This window comes from Lacerta agilis, chromosome 8 (genome assembly GCF_009819535.1).
Source record: "Lacerta agilis isolate rLacAgi1 chromosome 8, rLacAgi1.pri, whole genome shotgun sequence".
Taxonomy (NCBI): Eukaryota; Metazoa; Chordata; class Lepidosauria; order Squamata; family Lacertidae; genus Lacerta; species Lacerta agilis.
In genome coordinates this window covers 17,314,658-17,333,265 of record NC_046319.1, presented here as the reverse complement: position 1 = coordinate 17,333,265, position 18,608 = coordinate 17,314,658, and the positions used below count along the sequence as shown (strand labels likewise).

At 44.9% G+C, this 18,608-nt stretch overlaps 1 protein-coding gene across 5 annotated transcripts in view; it reads right to left on the bottom strand.

Annotated features, from left to right (window-relative positions):
* MIB2 (mindbomb E3 ubiquitin protein ligase 2) overlaps window positions 1–18,608 on the bottom strand; it is a 69,316-nt gene that overhangs the window by 10,558 nt on the left and 40,150 nt on the right. For 3 of the 5 annotated variants that reach the window (XM_033156345.1, XM_033156346.1, XM_033156347.1), the window contains exons 4-10: window positions 13,681–13,787; window positions 10,586–10,780; window positions 9,841–9,983; window positions 8,531–8,638; window positions 6,610–6,714; window positions 4,252–4,414; window positions 1,574–1,707 (exon numbers count right to left, since the gene is read on the bottom strand). In XM_033156345.1, the coding sequence (XP_033012236.1) occupies window positions 1,574–1,707; window positions 4,252–4,414; window positions 6,610–6,714; window positions 8,531–8,638; window positions 9,841–9,983; window positions 10,586–10,780; window positions 13,681–13,787 (955 nt within the window). Of the gene's footprint in view, window positions 1–1,573; window positions 1,708–4,251; window positions 4,415–6,609; window positions 6,715–8,530; window positions 8,639–9,840; window positions 9,984–10,585; window positions 10,781–13,680; window positions 13,788–17,100; window positions 17,169–18,608 lie in introns of those variants that run through there. The other 2 variants (XM_033156349.1, XM_033156348.1) reach the window with 2 other exon arrangements.

Below are 18,608 nucleotides of genomic sequence, written 5' to 3'. Positions count from 1 at the left end.
TGTGAGAAAAGGATGCTGGACCAGATGGACCTTTAGCCTAATCTACCTGCAGGGCTCTACTTAGGTTCTTACTGTTGCTTGCATTTACATCTGATAAGTGGATACAATCACCTTGCCGACAAAGGTCCGTATAGTTAAAGCTATGGTTTTCCCAGTAGTAATGTATGGAAGTGAGAGCTGGACCACAAAGAAGACTGATCGCCGAAGAATTGAAGCTTTTGAATTATGGTGCTGGAGGAGACTCTTGCGAGTCCCATGGACTGCAAGAAGATCAAACCTATCCATCCTTAAGGAAATTAGCCCCGAGTGCTCACTGGAAAGACAGATCCTGAAGCTGAGGCTCCAGTACTTTGGCCACCTCATGAGAAGAGAAGACTCCCTGGAAAAGACCCTGATGTTGGGAGAGATGGAGGGCATAAGGAGAAGGGGACGACAAAGGATGAGATGGTTGGACAGTGTTCTTGAAGTGACTAGCATGAGTTTGGCCAAACTGCGGGAGGCAGTGAAAGACAGGCGTGCCTGTTATACCCAATTATTGGGTTATTGGGTATCATAGGCACAGACATTAAAAAACAAGACTTTAAGCTTTTCCAACATGCAGTGACTGCGGCTAGGATTTTGTTGGCACAAAGATGGAAACAAGAAGAACTACCAACAAAAGAAGAGTGGACAGTGAAATTGATGGAATTTGCAGAAATGGACAAAATGACGGGGAGAATCCGAGAACAGCGGGACCAGAAATTCATCAAAGACTGGTTTAAATTTACGAACTATTTGAAAGACAATAATTCTGAATTAAATACGTTTATAGGACTTCAAGAAGCTTTGTAGATGATGGTAGAAATATTATTGCAATTATGATTCTTAGAGTGAGTAATAAGTATAGGATATTTTAAGCAATGATAGAATAAGAAGTATAGAACTAAGATAGAAATATGTAAGCCATTTGAAAGGACTGAAGGAAGTCAAGGCAGTGAATGCCAAAACTGAAGTGTATGTGAATTTTTTGTGTGTATTTTTTGTAGTTGTTTTAGTATATAAATAATAGAAATCTTTATTAAAAAAAAGAAAAGAAAGATAGGCGTGCCTGGCATGCTCTGGTCCATGGGGTCACGAAGAGTCAGAAACGAGTGAACGACAACAACAACAATTGGATACAACCCACTATTGTATTGTTTTGTTTTTAATGTTCTGAACAGTTGTTTTAATTGTTTTCACCAATAATTTTTATTGCTTTATCCATTTTGTAAACTGCTTCAAAACTCTTTTTTTTAAAAAACCACAATAAAGTGGTACATAAATTTTGCGAAAGCAAAAGAACACTCTCCTCCTCCTGCAGTTTTCAGCGAATAGTAACGCAGAGGCATTGCTGCTTCTGAACATCGGAGCCACTCTGATTTCAATGGGTTCTGCTATGAGTAGGGCTAGCGTTGGCTGTAACCCAGTGATTATTTTTTAACAAATAAATACTTTTAAGACAAATTTGAACACACACAAACAAACAAAAACCGGAAGTTTTAAGATGTTAAAAAAAAAAAATACAGTATCTGCCCTATTGCCAGAGAGGACTTGCCTTGTCAGGATACTTCTGAACCAGATCCCGGACCTTGGATGCATTTCCATGTGCCGCCTCTATGACCAAGCGCCCAGGGCTGTCCGCTTCCATCTTTTGGGTCAGCAGCCTTCCCAGCACAGAGAGCAGCGTGCCTGTTTGGAGAGATAGGAAATAGTCCTCCAATTACTGTACTTTTTCGTGCGGCAAGTGCTGCTTTGGATTGGCTTCTGCTTCGGCAATTTGGCGTGCATCGCCTGCGATTGTTAGCGTTTGCCAGTTGGGTTGATCTGATAAATCCTACGCTAAGAAGGGCCTTCACACTAGCCCGATTTCATGCCATCCCCACAGCATTCTTACAGGGTGCATTTTCCAATACTCCTCTGGAACTTCGACTCTGTCCATGCAACAAGGGAAAGATAGAGGACCTTATTCATTTTTTTCTTCTACTGCCCAATATATGTCTCAGTAAGACCCAGGCTTTTCCTTTTAATCCCACCGATCATCGCCCGGGACGATGACCGCAAGAAATACTTACTGGCGGATGCCAACCCACTGACATCACGTGGAGTGGCCATCTACATATTACAGGCCCTGAAACTCAGGGCCACCTTTTTGGCTAACTTACCTCAGCCCTAGTCCTATGTAACTTCCTGACGTACACACAGTCAACATGCCCTGTTATTGCTCTTTATCTCATCTGTATTACTCAGCATGATTTTACACTTAATGTTCTAACTGTATTCATAGTATCCTATGTATAATTGCGACAGGTCACTGCCTGGTCTCTCACAATGGCCATATGGCTAATGCAATAAAAAAATTGTTGTTGTTGCCAGTTGGGTGAGTGATATTCGGTTCGGCATTCCCACCCCCACCCTCCCCAAAAAAGCTCAACAACTCTGTGCCAACTCCCCCATTTTCTTAAATTTGGGCCCCCCCAAATATGGGGTGTCTCATACATGGGGGTGTCTTATAGACGGAAAAGTATGTATGGTACTACACCAGGCAGACAGGGATGGCGTGAGATGCCCCCACTTGTGGATTTGCATCCCGTCCTTCCTCCTGAAGGAGCCCAGGGCGGCGAAAACATCAACAATTTTTTTTAAGCATTGTAAAACATTCTAAACACAGTTGTAGTAAATATGTAAAACTATACAAGATCTATAAAAATGATCTAAAAACAGTGACAATTAAAAATGTGATTTCATTCAGTGATCTCAGTGGGGGATGCTGGGAACAGTATCTTTCAGCCACCAAATGTTTTTCAACAGCGCTGTTTTCAGTTTCTGCTGGATACTTAATACCGTTGGAAACAGACGCATCTCACTAGGGAAGGGATTCCACAAACACAGAGCCACCACTGAAAAGGCCACATCCGTGGCAATTGTAGCAACAATACCTTCCTCTTATTATTATTATTATTATATTAATTTATATGCCCCTTATGGCTTCTAAGTGGTTTATAAACTATAAAATCAATCCCTAATTAAAATACACAATGACATCAAAACACCCTTAGTTAAAATATACAATAAAACAATGAAAGCAGTTAAAATAACAAATCATAAGTTCAGTTCAGGGGACAGGTGCCTAGACAGGTGTGCTTTGGGGAGCCGACAGAATGCCCATACTGATGGGACCTCTCATATTTCAGCAGGGAGCGGCATAGGAATTGAACATGGCAACATGATGGCCATAAAACATGTTTTTTATAACATACAAAGCAACATTATTGGGAGGTCCATGGGTCACTTTCGAAAGATATTACAGGCAAACACGCTACAATGGGCTCTCTCTGAAAGACAAGGAAAGGCTTGTGTATTTTTTGGTATTGTATTGTTGCTTGAAAAATGAATAAAAATCAAGAGGGATAATTGTCTCTGTACCTGTGTTCAATTTAATTAATTCTAGCAAGCCACATTAATGTACAGCAGCCCACAAGCAACTGCAGAAACGTCTCTTACACAGGCCGGGCTGCAAACAGTCTGAACCACTTTATCCTTTTAGTAGCTAGAAAGCTCCTGAACATTCTGTGCCATCACACCAACTCAGCCCATCAGTGCCAAGGAAATGGATGCTTTAGCATTGCAGGGGGTTGGATTAAATGCAGGGCCGTCCTACGCATATCCGGCGCTGTGGTGCAAAGATCCCTCTGGCGCCCCCCCCCTTCCCAGAGTTTTTGACCTTTTTTAGGGCTGGAGGAGGCGTACAGCAGCTGGAGGGCGGCTGCTCCGGCGGGGAAGAGGTGGAGGCTGGATGCGGCGCCTCCCGGCTCCCAGCCGCTCCCACCGAGCGCCGGCTAGGTTTTTTCCCTTTTAGCCTTCTGGCGCCCCGCAGAATTCGGCGCCTGCAGGTTAAAAGGGAAAGAACTGAGCCAACCCTCGGCGGGAGCAGCACACACACCCTCACTCACTCAGCGTGCTCGTTCGGTGTTCCCCAGACGCTCGCCTGGCGCCCTCCAGAACTTGGTGTCATGGCGCACCACACCACTAGCCTCTATAGGTAAGACGGGCCTGACTAAATGACCCTTAGGGTCCCTTCCAATTCTACAATTCTATGATTCTATGAATTCAAAACACAGGTGGGGCTTCCTGTATGTTCTTCTTATGTCCTTAAGTGAAATGTAATACAGATTATTAAAAGGCTTCCCCCCCTCCCTCCTAAGCTGGTTACTGCTTTCCTTTCAGACTCCTCACTTTTAGATTCCTTGGCATCCTCGGTGGTCATGAGGTTTGCGTCTTCCTCCCTCTGGTAGGCCGTCAGGCAAGCGGGGTTGAAGGTCCAGGACTGGCCTGCAAAAGACACCCGCAAGTCCCCATCTCCAAACACTTTGATCACCTTGCCAATGTGCCCCAGAGTCTGCAAAGGGAAAGGAGAAATTGAAACGTGAGGGGGTGGGGTGGGACCTCCTTCTTGTTATTCATCCTTTTTGTTCCATCTAAGTAAGAAAAGCAGCAGAACATTACATTGTGGAGTACTCCTGTTTCCAGCCAGCCATGTCCTTTTGAAGAATGTGCCATCTATTTCACTGGCTGGCCAGCCATGCCCCTTTCCATGATATACCATTCCATCCCTCCTTCCCACAACTGTCAAGTCAAAATTCCATAGCCACTGAGCAATATATAGCAGGGGTGGGGAACCTTCAGTTGCTGCTGAACTACAACTCCCATCAGCCTTCGCAAGCTTGATCAATGGTCAGAGGGATGATGGGAGCTGGCAGTTCAGCAATATGGAGGGCCAAAGGTTGCCCACACCTGGGACATGGGATTCCAAGACAGCAAAGCCTTAATGCAAGGAGAAGTCAGGCGCTTTTAAAAAGGGTACATGTGTCAATCAGCTCCTTCTCAGAAAAACAAACAAACAAACATGAAGCGCTATGGAAAAATATATTGGCTGTGCAAAAACTCAAGAAGGGGGGAACAAGTCATGATTTGCAGGTTGAATACTGGTGAGATACTGGTCATATTTTTGAATGCTTCCCCCTTTAGGGCTGTTATCAGGTTTTTAAAATGTCTGGCTGAATGAATCAGCGATCCAATCAATTAAAAATGGATGCAGTGAATCTGCACACAACTCAAAATCCTGCATGCAATGAAAAGAGGAGGGGGGAGGGAGAAATCATTCTTTGATTCTAGATGTCATAATGAAGGCTTTGGAGATTTAAAAAAATGGATTTATTCTAATCATATGAGCAAGGCTGTAATCCTTTTTAAAAAAACAACAACAACACATTGACATTTTATAATTCATTTACTTAACAAAATGTATATATTGTTCACTTGACCATTAAACTGTTTACTAGGGAGCAAGCCTTGCTGAACAAAGTAAAGAAATTGTTTGCAATGTATACTTTGGAGATTTTTTTTTAAGAAATTGATTTATCAAACCAATTAATCAAGTCAGGCTGCAATCCTAAAAAAGAAAAAAAGAAACCCACTCACTTGGGAGTAAGCCTCACTGAACAAAGTGGGGCATATCTCTGAGGAAATATGCACGTCTCCAGAATTAACAAAATAAAATGTTGCATCCAAAAATATTTTGTGTGCAGGAAGTGAGCACTGAACGCTTCTTCTCCTTTGCCTGTGTGTCAGCTGGGAAACAGTGTTTTATTTACTTCATTTCATTTATATCCCACCTATTTTCTCCAAGGTGCTCAAGTTGGCATATGAGGTTCCCCCCACCTCCTCATTTAATCCCCACAACAACCCTGTGAGGTAGGATAGGCTGAGAAGCAGTGACTGGCCCAGGTGAGCTTCATGGCTGAGTAGGGATTTGAACCCTGATCTCCCAGGTGTTAGTCCGACCCTCTAACCCAGGCTTCCTCAACCTCGGCCCTCCAGATGTTTTTGGTTTACAACTCCCATGATCTCTAGCTAGCAGGACCAGTGGTCAGGGATGATGGGAATTGTAGTCGCAAAACATCTGGAGGGCAGAGGTTGAGGAAGCTTGCTCTACCCCAGTGGTGGCCAAACTTGGCCCTCCAGCTGTTTTGGGACTACATCTCTGACCACTGGTCCTGTTGGCTAGGGATGGTGAGAGTTGTAGTCCAAAAACAGCTGGAGGACCAAGTTTGGCCACCACTGCTCTAACCACTATACCGCACTGGCCGGGGTACATAATAAGGCAAAGATTTTGTAGTGGGCAAGATGGGATTGAAGACCCCTTTGCCGGGGTCAGCTTGGGCAGAAGTCCATCAGTGGGCAGAGCTGATGTTAGGAACACAGAAAGCTGCCTGATGCAGAATCAAGGCCATTGGTCCATCTGGCTCAGTATTGTCTGCACTGTCTGGCAGCAGCTCTCCAGGGTTTCAGACAGCTGCCTCTCCCAATGATGCCAGGAATTGAACCTGGGACCTCCTGCATGCAAAGAGGATGATCTACCAGCGAGCCCTTCCCCTACTGGTCCACCAGCCCTCACTTCTCTTGTTTAAAACAGCAGCAGCTGTTAAAATTTCGGAGACCTGAGTTCGAATTTTAACACACCAGGGGAGAGGGGAAAGCATGGACTGGATTCTTTTAAGTAACTGCGCTGTCTTGGAATAGAAGGACACTCACAGGGGTCATTTCATCAGTCCACTCCCCGTGACCAGCTTGCAACTGCTTGACTCTTTCCATATCATCTATCACCCGGACAACATCATCAACCCAAAAGGTGTTGAGCTACAAGGAAAAAGAAAATCAGAAGCTTTTTTCTTTTCGGTGCGTGGGGGAGAAAGGAATCATATGAAAGAAAGAGAGAGAGATAGATATATAATATATTTTATATTATAAAATAATATACACAGCTGCCCAGAGCGGCTGGGGCAACCCAGATGGATGGGGTACAAATAATTATATAAGTATTATTATTAATTATTGTTATTATATTTCATAGACAGCTAAATCCATTAAGCATTAACTGTGAAGATGCAGGATGGTGGCGGTGACCGTCCCTGGCTAAGATTTCGGCAAACATTCGTAGGGCCTTTTAACCCAGTCGCAGTCCCTCCAGACGTTTTTGACCCCAAGCCCTGCCACTCACAGCAATATACAGTGGGTTTTTGTGGACGCTATTTTGATTCAAGGTGGCGGATTCACTGAACCTTTCAAAGCTGCCTCAGTTTCAACCACCGTTTTCAAAACTGCACAGATCTGTTGCTTTCTTATAATTCCCAAGGAACGCCAGGTGAGAGGCTCCTAGTATCTACCATTTCTTAACATTGTTTATAGATCCCTGTATGTGGTGTTTTTCCCCTGCATTTCAGACAAACATATGCCCTTTAAATTAAAGGAAGTGAAGTTAGTTGATTTCTGCATGAGGGGACCCCGTTTTCTCTTCATGCTGTGTGCTTTAAATGGACATGTGTTTAGGTTCTCTTAAAGACCAGGGATTGGGAACAAGATTTGGCCCTCCAGATGCTGTTGGATTCCCAGCATCTGCCAGCCCCAGCCAGCATAACTAATGGTCAGAGCTAATGATGGGTCATGGGAGCTGGAGTTTACAGCAACAGATGGGGGGGGCGTGGCCCCCCATCCAAGTTCTTGAGCAATATACTCAATAGAAACGAAAGCAAAATAGAGACTACCCTTGTTCAAACAGGAAGCGACTGCTCTTCCATGAACATCTCCATTGCTTAAAAAACAACAAAAACAGGTAGACAGCCTATTCCTTCCATCATGTGTTTCTTGTTCCTTTAATCGAGCAACTGATTAAACTTCACTTTGATTAACAAAGGGCTTCTGGTGGGGAAGGTGAGACAGCCACAACTGCCACTGACATCGGCAAGGGAGGAGGGTAATGCCATCAAGCCCCCTCCCATGAGGAATCTGCCATCAAGACTCAAGCTGTGTGGCAGGAGCTGCCCTGGCCAGGACATTGTTCCTGGGTCTGGTTTGCAGGAGGCGGGTGAGAGCACTTCAGGGGAGAGACTACCCCTTATCAAGAGCAAGGCACTCAGAACTGCCACTGACAAAAAGAGTTGCTTGTCAGAACTTGTGCTGGAGCCAAGGACAGCCAGAGAGAAAGCAGATCGCCTTTCTCCCCACTCCTTCGACACAACAGCAAGCAAACACTGAACGTCAGAATCAGTGTATCTCTACACAGCTTCACATTTGTCACTTGGGGAGGGAGAAGGATTTGCTGGCAATTGTCCACGAATGTGACAATGACCAATTGTTGATAATTCACTGAAATACACACTTGTTGGGACAAAACAAAGATCTGCGGGGGCAATAACATAGTGGGAAGCATCATGGAACAACTAATAAAGCAGAAGGACATGTGAATGGTCCAGTATAAATCCACTACTAATGTACTACTATTGTATCAGTGACATGTTGCAACCCCCCCCCCAAAAAACCAATAATACACCAGCCAACAAATGCTATCCTCCTGCTAATACGCTCCCCTTCCATTCCCTCTCCTCCCCCCCCATCTGCCTATGAACTATGGCACAATTTTTCAGATCCATCGCCAGGATGTGTCAGCCGCACTCACCTTGGTCAGAGCACCTGGATGGAACGTCCAACGGGTATCGCTGTTGAACTGGACTCTGACATCTCCTCTGTCTGTGATTCTGTGGACAGTTCCTGTTTGGCCAATGAACTTTGGAAGGAAAAGAAGGGAGATGTATTGGGGAGGAGCGGGGAGATGAAGAGAGAGAAAATTAAAGGTTGTCATTTGAAAGCAAGAAATGCGAGATTTTACCATCGGGTGCTTCCCCTGCAGCAAACCAGTAGCCCCTCCTCGTTCACAAATACACTTTCAAACCGCTGAAATATTTATTGCTGAAGTCCATGGCCAGAATAATATTTATGGATCAAAGCAACAAAAGTTTAAAACACAAGTTCACACAAACAGCAACCATCCTGAAGTGGGTTACAAATGGGTTGTTATTATTTCTTAAGATTTACCTTTTGCTGGCAAATGGTGATCAAAGTCTCCAATTGACTTACCCGCATTTAACTTGCGTGCATTCAGCTTTAAATGCTCAACAACAAAATACAAAACCAAGGGGGGTGGAAAGGGGGCAGGCTTCTGGGAAAAAAGACTTTGGCAATTCCTCCTGCCATTGAACCCAATGTGTTTTGACTATACACGATATGGATTTTGAATGTAACCCCCGTGTACATTGAGTCTCGCCTGCATATTATTCCATTAAAAAGTAAATGAAATATTAATATTCTCATATAAGCACATACAATTTTCTCTTACACCCACACGCACAACAGGAACAGTAAGCTTTGGTGGCACACTAACAGGAGAACAAATCAGATCACTCCTTCAGTTGTATGCAATGTTAACCCTACTCAGATAAGACCCACTGAAATTAACTTGGGTCCATTGCTTTCAAGGGGTCTACCCTGTGTGCATCTTCTTCTTCTTCTTCTTCTTCTTCTTCTTCTTCTTCTTCTTCTTCTTCTTCTTCTTCTTCACATTTATATTCTATAGATAGATTGACTGGCCCAAGATGGGTTTCATGGTTGAGTGGGGATATGAACCCTTGTCTCCTCCTAGATCCAACCCAGGACTCTAATCACTATACATACCACACTGGCTTAGCTGAATACAACCTCCTGCAGCAGCAGCAAATATATTATTTTAAAAACTGATAGCACAAATGAGAACTGCAACAAAATGTTGCAGCATGGAGAGCTCCGGTCTTGGATTCTGTTCCATTCTTCACCAACCAACAGTCAATCACAATTCTGCAGCCACTGAGCATGCTCATTCCTCCTGGAGTTGTTTTTGGGCCTCCTCCCAGTTTAAAGCCCCCCCCCAATTCTTTTTTTAATGCAGTCCCCTACCTCAGCCATTTTTGGGTTCCATCCCCCGTGCCCTTCCTGCATCTCTCGCAAGATGTCGATGTCCAAGAGGCATTTCACTTTGTCCCCATGCTGGAAAGGGTGCCTCTCAGTGCTCTCTTTCTTCTGCAACTCGGCTGGCTTACCTGGAGAAAGAAAGAGAAAGAGCAGCTGCTGACAGCGGAATGCACAATTTTGCATCTGGAGTGCATTTAGACAACAAACTAAATCCTGGGGTAGATGGGCAATCTCTAGCAAGACCAGAGGGGGGAAAATGCTGTATGTAGGAGCTGCTGCTGTTTAATTCCACTCCCCTCCTCTCTGACCCACTCTGAAATCAGTCAGCAATCCATGTTTATTTGAGAGGGTGTTATTTTAATTTTTTAGAGAGGGCCTCCTCCTTTCAGAACTTTTTCCTTCTTCCTGCAAACCCTGGATTCCCCAAAACCTGCACGTGGTGCCATTCGGGCTACAAAATGAGCGGCACTCACAGTTGGAGCATTGGAAGTAGGAGGAACAGCAGCCCGATTTTCTCTTCAGCTCCTAAATCAGTGCGCGAGTTTTGTTTTCGCTTTTTAAAAAAGCTTGTTCGGGCAACGCATCCCAAAGTTAGTGCAGAAAACCCCCCAAAAGTGTGCTATTATAGACCAGTATTTAGCATGACCACAGTGCAAATTACATTGCAAGTACTCGATGGGTAAATCTCTCCCCCCCCACACACTTCCCTAAGAGGTTTTCACACACGTACCTAATCTGGGGAGATGTTCCTTGTAGTAAAAGCCCCCTGTCACTTCTGCAACGCACTTCAGGTCCACTTTTCCTTTGTGTCCAACTCGGTACACGTTTGTGGTGCCGTCGGCCCACGTCACGCTGGCGACGCTCCGCCCGGTTTCCACGTCCCAGCCACGGATGTCAACCACGCGCCCGGCTTTGCCTTCGCCACCTGTCCGCAGGAATAAGAACAGGGCACAGTTGAAACGTGCCAATTCAACCATTCTCCCCCATCCACAACACACACGCAGGTTTTCATCTCAAGCTCTTTGCCAGGAGGTTGAGGCGGCTTACGTGAGGCCACCTGCAGATCACGACCTTCCGTGGCTCTAACTGCAACAAAGCCCCAAAGATTAAAAAGAAGTTCCCAGGAAAACGTCAGGGAGGAAGAATCCCTTGCCGGAGAAGGGGAGCTTAAGAGGTCAAGAGTGGAGCCTGTCTGACCCAGTGGCTGCACGTCTCCAGTCCTGTCACGTCGCCTGCCTTCAGAGGTGTGGGGAGTGGAGTAACAAGGCAACATACACAAAAGGAACCCGTTCGAATCCAGCCTCCTTGCAAGGCAGAGGATTCTCAAAATTCCAACCGCACAGCAAAACAAACACGGGCTGCATTCACAAAATACGTTTAAAGTGCTCCATCCCTTTAATAGTCATGGCTTACGCTCCCTCCAAAGAATCCCGGGAGCTATAGTTTAAGGGTGCGGAGAGTTGTTGCACGACTCGCAGAACTACAATTCCCAGAGCTGGAATAACAGAATCACAGAATTGTACAAGTCGGAAGGGACCACCAAGGATCATCTCGTCCAACCCCTGCAATGCAGGAATCCTACCCACAGCCATCCCTGAGAAGAGGGATGCCTTGCCAAACCACTCTGAGAAGTGCGGGTCTGTAAGGGAAATAGGGATCTCCTAACAGCTCAGAGCACCCTTAACGAACTACAACTCCCAAGATTCTTTGGGGGAAGCCGTGATGGTTAAAGTGGTATCGCAGTGATTTGAATGTGCGGTGTGAAAGTGGCATAAGTCATGCAAATATTAACGCGTTTGGGCGTTAAACCAACCAAGCCATACTCAACAGTAGACCTACTGAGATCAATGGGCATGACTGACTCAAGTCCATTTATTTTGATGGATATGATCTTCTTGGATACAACACCCCATCCATTTTTATACTGTTTACCTGGTCCTGATCCAAGCGAAACTGTTTGCTGAGAGTGGGGATTGATTCACAAGCACTCTGGCCTCGCTGGTGAGATTCCCATTATGGGCAAGAATAGGATATTGGACTGGATAGACCCTCAACTCTGATCCACTGGGGTTCTCCTGCTGTTTTTCTAAAGCCCACTGAATAACCCTCACTTAGATTGTCCCACTGCAAGCAGTTGCAAGAAGGTTCCAGAGACAAAGTGCTACTCACTTCTTAAAGAGTCCGTCCCCCCACAACAGAGGAAATAATTCAGCCCTGTAGCTTGGGCCCTTACATTTAATCAATCACACACACACACCGGGTTTACGAAATTTAGGACAGTAGTCTCCAATACTAGTCCTACACAGAGCTGAAAATGTATCCTGACATAATTTTCTGTTTTTATACATAAAGCTCCATTTATTTTCAGGTTACGTCCAAAGCTATGTGCACCATTTGTTTGTTTGTTATTTAATTTAATAATTCAATTCCTCTTTACCCAGGCCTATGGCTACTAAATAATCTATGGCCTGTGAAAGTGCGGGGGGATTGGACTGTTATTATGATGAATATTTTATTATTAGGCCGTCTGTTATTATGTTGTTGTTTTTTAAATTATGTTTTTATTATTGATGTTCTGTAATGTGTTTTTAATGTTGTACACTGCCCTGGGACCTTCTGATAAAGGGTGTTATTTAAACTGAATAAATAATAGCAGGGTGCAAACAGGCACACAATTCTAAAAGCTAAAGCATCCAACACACAAACAAAGACCTTGCAGGATAAACTATACCTGCCGCATGCCGTAGTACAGGGTTGCGTTGACACCCCCCGTCATACTGATACTGTCAACTTCCAGTTTCTCTCCCCTTCAGCGCCTGTATTAACTGTGCTATTATTATTTGCATCTAAATTATGCCCTTTGGGCTGCAGGCGACAGGGTGTGTTCCGCTTCTCTCATGCCTAGAAAGCACAACACAAAACCGTTTTCTGCTTGTCTCGTGCTTTCTAGACATGGGTAATAGCAGTCTTGCCTTTGACCCGCTGCTTTTGCCTGGAAGGCAATGAATAATCCATGGAAAATGCAAGTGTGGTTTGCTCTAATTGTGTGCTAAACTGTGGGTTTTACCAGGGGAAAGAGACAGGGCAAATGGGAAGTGTGCATGAGCCCAAAGTGTGAAGGGTTTGGTGTTAGTTTGCCTCCAATAGAGATACTTTATGCTGCTCGAGCCAGGAAAAGAGCAGAGAGAGAATTGTCGCAGACCCTTCGCATCCTGGTCATTACCTGTTTGATTTACTTCCATCTGGATGTCGTTACAGGACTCTCTATACAAAAACGTCTAAGCAAAGGAATAGTTTTTTCCTTGTGCCATCAAACTGTTGAATTTGTAGTTGTGTGCGGAAGGGAGGTCAGTTGGTGGTATGGGGTTCCTTTGTTGGGCTGTTGTATCGTGAGGGGAATAGTGTTTGTATGAGGTACATTTTCTTTACATTGCAATGTAGTCGAAGCAAAATTCCAAGTATGATTGATACTTGGCCAATAAAATTATTCATATTATTATTATTATTATTATTATTATTATTATTATTATTATTATTTTGCAAGGCTCCACAGAACTAGTGCAACTTTCATTCATTCAGAGTGGACCCATTCAAATTGATGGACATGACATACTGAGGCCCATTGATTTTCAGCAGGTCTTTGCTGAGTAAAACTTGGCTGAGAACAAGCCACCACACAGATTAAGGGAAATGTATTTGCCCAAGGCCCTCTCTACGGATCCATTAGGGACAGGGCCTCTCGCTTCTTGTCTTGAATATAGAATTTCTCTGCCCACATCACAAGCAGCCAACACCCACTCCCCTAAAAGGCAAAAAGCACCTCACCGTCCTGGTTACCCCATTCCCAGTCGGGTCCCCGAACCACTTTCGCGCCCTGAAAAGTCCCCTTTAACACGATGCGTGGCAAGTTCTGTCGTGGGCTCACAGTGACTCTGCAAGAGGGAAAGAGAAAACAACAACACCATGTCATTTCCCCTGCTGCTCATACAAACAAAACCAGTTTGGAGGTGAAACAAAGCCAGCTGGGAGCGCCGCTAATGCAGACAAGTGCCTGTACACCCATATACAGTACAGGCAGTCCTCTTCCACATTGGGTACCATATTTCCTTCAATTAAAGGCCCCTGCTATTTAGTAGTCAGCCTACCCAAGTTTATATTTCCCATGATAAGCTCCTTTGCTATCTTCCCTTACCCATGGTTTGGGCTTAGTGTTGCATGCTAGCCAAAAGGCTATAGTTTCTCTCGCTCCAGCCAAATCACATGCTGTAACCGAGGATTGTTCCTAGCTCACGATTTTTGCGTAGGGGAAGAGAAACCAGGAACCTGGTTTGGGACACAACGCTAAGCCAAACCATAGCTTAGCTCTGTGTAGCACGGCAGTAGTAGGGCCAGAGGAGGAGCACAGCACCCCAACCCCTGTGAATACTTAGCCACGCTTTAGCTTAGCATTACATTGGGGAAGGGCTACAGCCCAGTGCAGAGCATCTGTTTTGCATGCAGAAGACCCCAGGTTCAATCTCCAATGGCATCTCCAGGTAGGGCTGGGAAAAGACGCATCTGCGATCCTGGAGAGCTGCTGCCAATCAGGGTAGACAATACTGAGCTAGATAGACTAATGGTCTGACTCAGTAGAAGGCAGTTTCCTTTTTTTTCATATGTTCCAGATCTTTGCCTTTTTTCTTGTTTTACTGGCGTTTATGTCTGCTGTCCTGGAAATACCGTAATTTGTTGAAAGGGTGTGTGTGTGTGTGTGTGTGTGTGTGTACAGTAGTTAGAGCAGTGGTGGCTGGTGCCCATTGGGACCAGTAGGGCAGAATGGAGGGAGCCCAAATAGTAGGCGGAGTCAGAGCCAATGACTGGTAGGGTTGCCAGGTCTGCTTCCTAAAAATAGTGGACAAGCGGGGGGGGGGGGTTAATTAAATTAAATTAAATATTTTCTTACAAACATTTTAACACGTATTAAAATACCATTTCATCATAAAGTTTTTGAATTAAAAAATGTCCACTATTTTGTGGGAAAAAATAGTGAACATAATGTGAAAAAGTGGACTGTCCACTCAAATAGTGGACGCCTGGCAACCCTAATGACTGGTATGGCAGAATATATATGTCTATCCTCCTTGCCTGTAAAGAGAACATAGCCTTTCCACAGGGCAGTTTATTGTGGAATCTGGGCTGCTCATATAACACCAGTCCTGAAAAGCCTATATTGGCTCCCAGTATGTTTCCAAGCACAATTCAAAATGTTGGTGTTGACCTTTAAAGCCCTAAACGGCCTCGGCCCAGTATACCTGAAGGAGCATCTCCACCCCCATCATTCAGCCTAGACACTGAGATCCAGCTCCGAGGGCCTTCTGGCGGTCCCCTCCTTGCGAGAATGAGGTTTCCGGGAACTAGGCAGAGGGCCTTCTTAGTAGTGGCACCCGCCCTGTGGAATGTCCTCCCATCAGATCTCAAGGAAATAAACAACTATCTGACTTCTAGAAGACATCTGAAAGCAGCCCTGTTCAGGGAAGTTTTTAATGTCTGATGTTTTATCGTGTTTTTAACATTCTGCTGGGAGCCGCCCAGCCAGATGATGAAGGTGATGATGATGGTGGTGCTAACTTGTCACACTGTCCACACAACATCATTCTCATCAAAATGCCATCCCATCTCTCACAGCCCCCCCCCCCAAATCAGGATTTATAATTTTAACAACAGTAGTAAATTTTCTTTCTGCAGCCAACAATAAACTGCCCTGCTCACAAGTCCTTCCAAGGAAGCTTACAGGTAAATTTAAAAATCACAAGTAGACAACTGCTGAACACCCCCACACACACCATATACTGTATAGGCCAAATATCTATCTCAATATAAGGTTCCCCAGTCCTGTTTTGATTCAGAGCAGCCAGTCATGCAGAGACATGGCAAGAAGCCTACTTTCTTGATGATGCTCCCAGCTCCCAGAAACCTTTAGTTCTCCCAGATGCTGCTGGACTATGGCTCCCATCATCCCTGCCCATGCTGCCTGGGGCTGATGGGAGTTGGAGTCCAACAACATCTGGAGGACCACAGGTTGCCCATCCCTGATGTATAACCACAATTTATAGGAGCTCAGAATAGACCCACTGAAGTTAATAAACAAGACTAACTTAGGTCCATTCATTGTGCATCATCTAGCTGGATGAAACCAAAACGATTTCCATACACAATCATGTGTGACTTTTTCTTTTGTTAAGGGGGATTGAAAACAGCACCACAGAACTCCTAAACTCAGTGACATGGGCTGGGTGGACATCATTCAGAACTTGTCTCAATAAATATAAATTTGTCTTAAATGAAGAAATGCATTAACCACTTCGTCACCTGTAACACCTTGCCATGTTTTACTTCACAACATCATATGTATTTTCGCAATGTTTTGTTTAAGTTGCTGGTTGTCGCTTCCATTTTCTGCACACCACTTAAGAAATATTTTTAATATATTAAGCAGTACAGAAATTAAACAATCATTCAAAACAATCAAGAATGATTATTTAGACCAACATAAAATTTACGTGTTGCTTCTCTGCTTACAACAGCTCTCGGCGAAATGTATATTTAAAAAATCAGAGTAACTGAAACATTTAAAACAGCAAACGGTAGTATAAAAAGGAGAAACAGTCATTGACATAGCATTGTAAAAAATCAAGGATCTAATAACAACAACAGTTCCGGGTTTGCTTGCTTAGAATGATCTCAAAAATCAGCTGATGAAAAACAACCTTTCTCTCCCCAAGACCCTGGAGAGGTGCTGCCGGTCAGAGTATGCAGCACTGGGGGAGATGAGAAAGAATAGTCAGACCTCCTTGGAGGCACTCCCCTTATCAGCCTTGTTTGGCCAGGTCTCAGATTCAGCCAAGAGGTAAGGTTTCAGGTTGAATCCAATGATAGTCCTATGCAAAGTGCACCCTCTGACACTAATGGACATGACTCACCTGGGTCTAGTCTAAGCATAACTAAGCTGAGTGCATGTTCTTAAAATGTGCACTTAAACCACACTAGGTTTTACTGAGAGTTAACCCACAAAAATTAATGGACCTAAGTTGACCATGACAAATATTTTCAATGGCAGGATAACACAGGACACAAACCTTTACATTTCTTCCCGAAACAAAACCTCGCTTGCACTACTGGGACTTACCACCCAACGCTTCCTCCTCCCCAGAAAGTCGAGCTAAAATCTACAAAAGCAACAAGGATACGCCTCTGCGTGGTACCCACACAATGGTGAAGATGGGATCTGACGTCCGGTTGAAGCAGCTCCCAATGCCCATAACGGGATCGGTATTCCTCGCGTCCCAAAATCAAACCAAGCGCATTTGATTAAGCAGAAACTTCGGGCCAAGCCCTTCAAGAATTCCAGCTGGGGGTTGAGGAAGCAAAAAACTCTCCCACCGCCATAATGAAACCGCTTCCACATTTGTGTGGCTTCTGTAACGGGGGAAGAAGAGGCATAACACTTCCAAGCCCCTTATTTAGCCTGTTGCTTAATACCCGGCAGCAGACGGCAGAGACTTGGGCGGATAAACCCCTGACGCGGCCTGGGAACCAGCAGCCACCCGGCCCACTGCGCCACTAAAATTAACTTTTGGCTCTCACCTTGGCTCATTAATGGATTGCTTTGGTGGCGTGGCATGCCTGGGGAAAGGTGCTTAGGGGAGAAGACCAGGGGGGGCAGGTTTATTTGCACACACGATGGCTAATCGGTATCTTTCCAGCAGCTTTCCGTGATCCAGATTGTAACGCGATAGGAGTCAAGAGCGAGGAGGGAGGGCAATCCTGCTCAGCCAGTCTCTGGTACTAAAATTCTGTACCGGGGTTACATCAATTCAGCAATCAAAAGAAAGAAAGGGAAAGGATTCCGCAATTGGAAGCAACTGATACATTTTTCCTCCAAGAAGTTCAGGGACACACACAATTCCCTCCAACTTATTTTAAAATAGCACCACAGTGTCATTGTGGTCGTGGACTGGTTCAAAACCAGAAGACCGTCCTCTGTAAAGTAGGGCATGCTACTAGACATAATTCTGAGTGCAATTTAGGGTGGTTGTTGTTTTAATTCAGTACTTCCCTGCCCAAAGATATTTTCTCCTCTGACACAGCATCCCCCTAAGCAAGTGGAGAAACAAATTGCACAGAAGAATTCACAGTCAAGAGGAAAAACGCCTCAGGCCTACCCATTCCCCTTGATCAAAATTTGTCCTGGAGGGTCCCTGCCCGCCTCAGTCAATGCCGTTTTATTCACAGCAATTTCCTCCTAAATCCTCGACCAGCAAAAGGGCCAGCTGGAAATTTGACAGAGCTGGAATCCCTGGGTCAGCACCGATCTCGAAAATGAAGGCCTTAATTAAAATGGTTATTAAAAGCAATATTGCAGCGATTAAATGCACCCCCCGAGGGGTGAGGTCTGCGGCACTCTTTAATAGCCTTGGTTGTTATCTAGTATTTGGAAGCAAAACAACTCAAATTAGATTAAAATCCAGGAGGCGCTTGGCTACTGCTGCATCACTTGGCTTCTTCGTGGCTGGGTAGATAGCAGAGACGGTTCAGTTCAAGGTTAATGTTTGGTTCTCGGGGGCTCAGAAGAAAAAGTAGCCCTGTCCTGCTTCTGTGGAAGCTTGTCGGGACAAATAAGGACATCAGAAGAGCCTGGCTGCAGGATCAGGCCAGTGGCCCATCTAGTCCAGCATCCTGTTCTCAAAGTGTCCAACCAAATGCCTGTGGGAAGC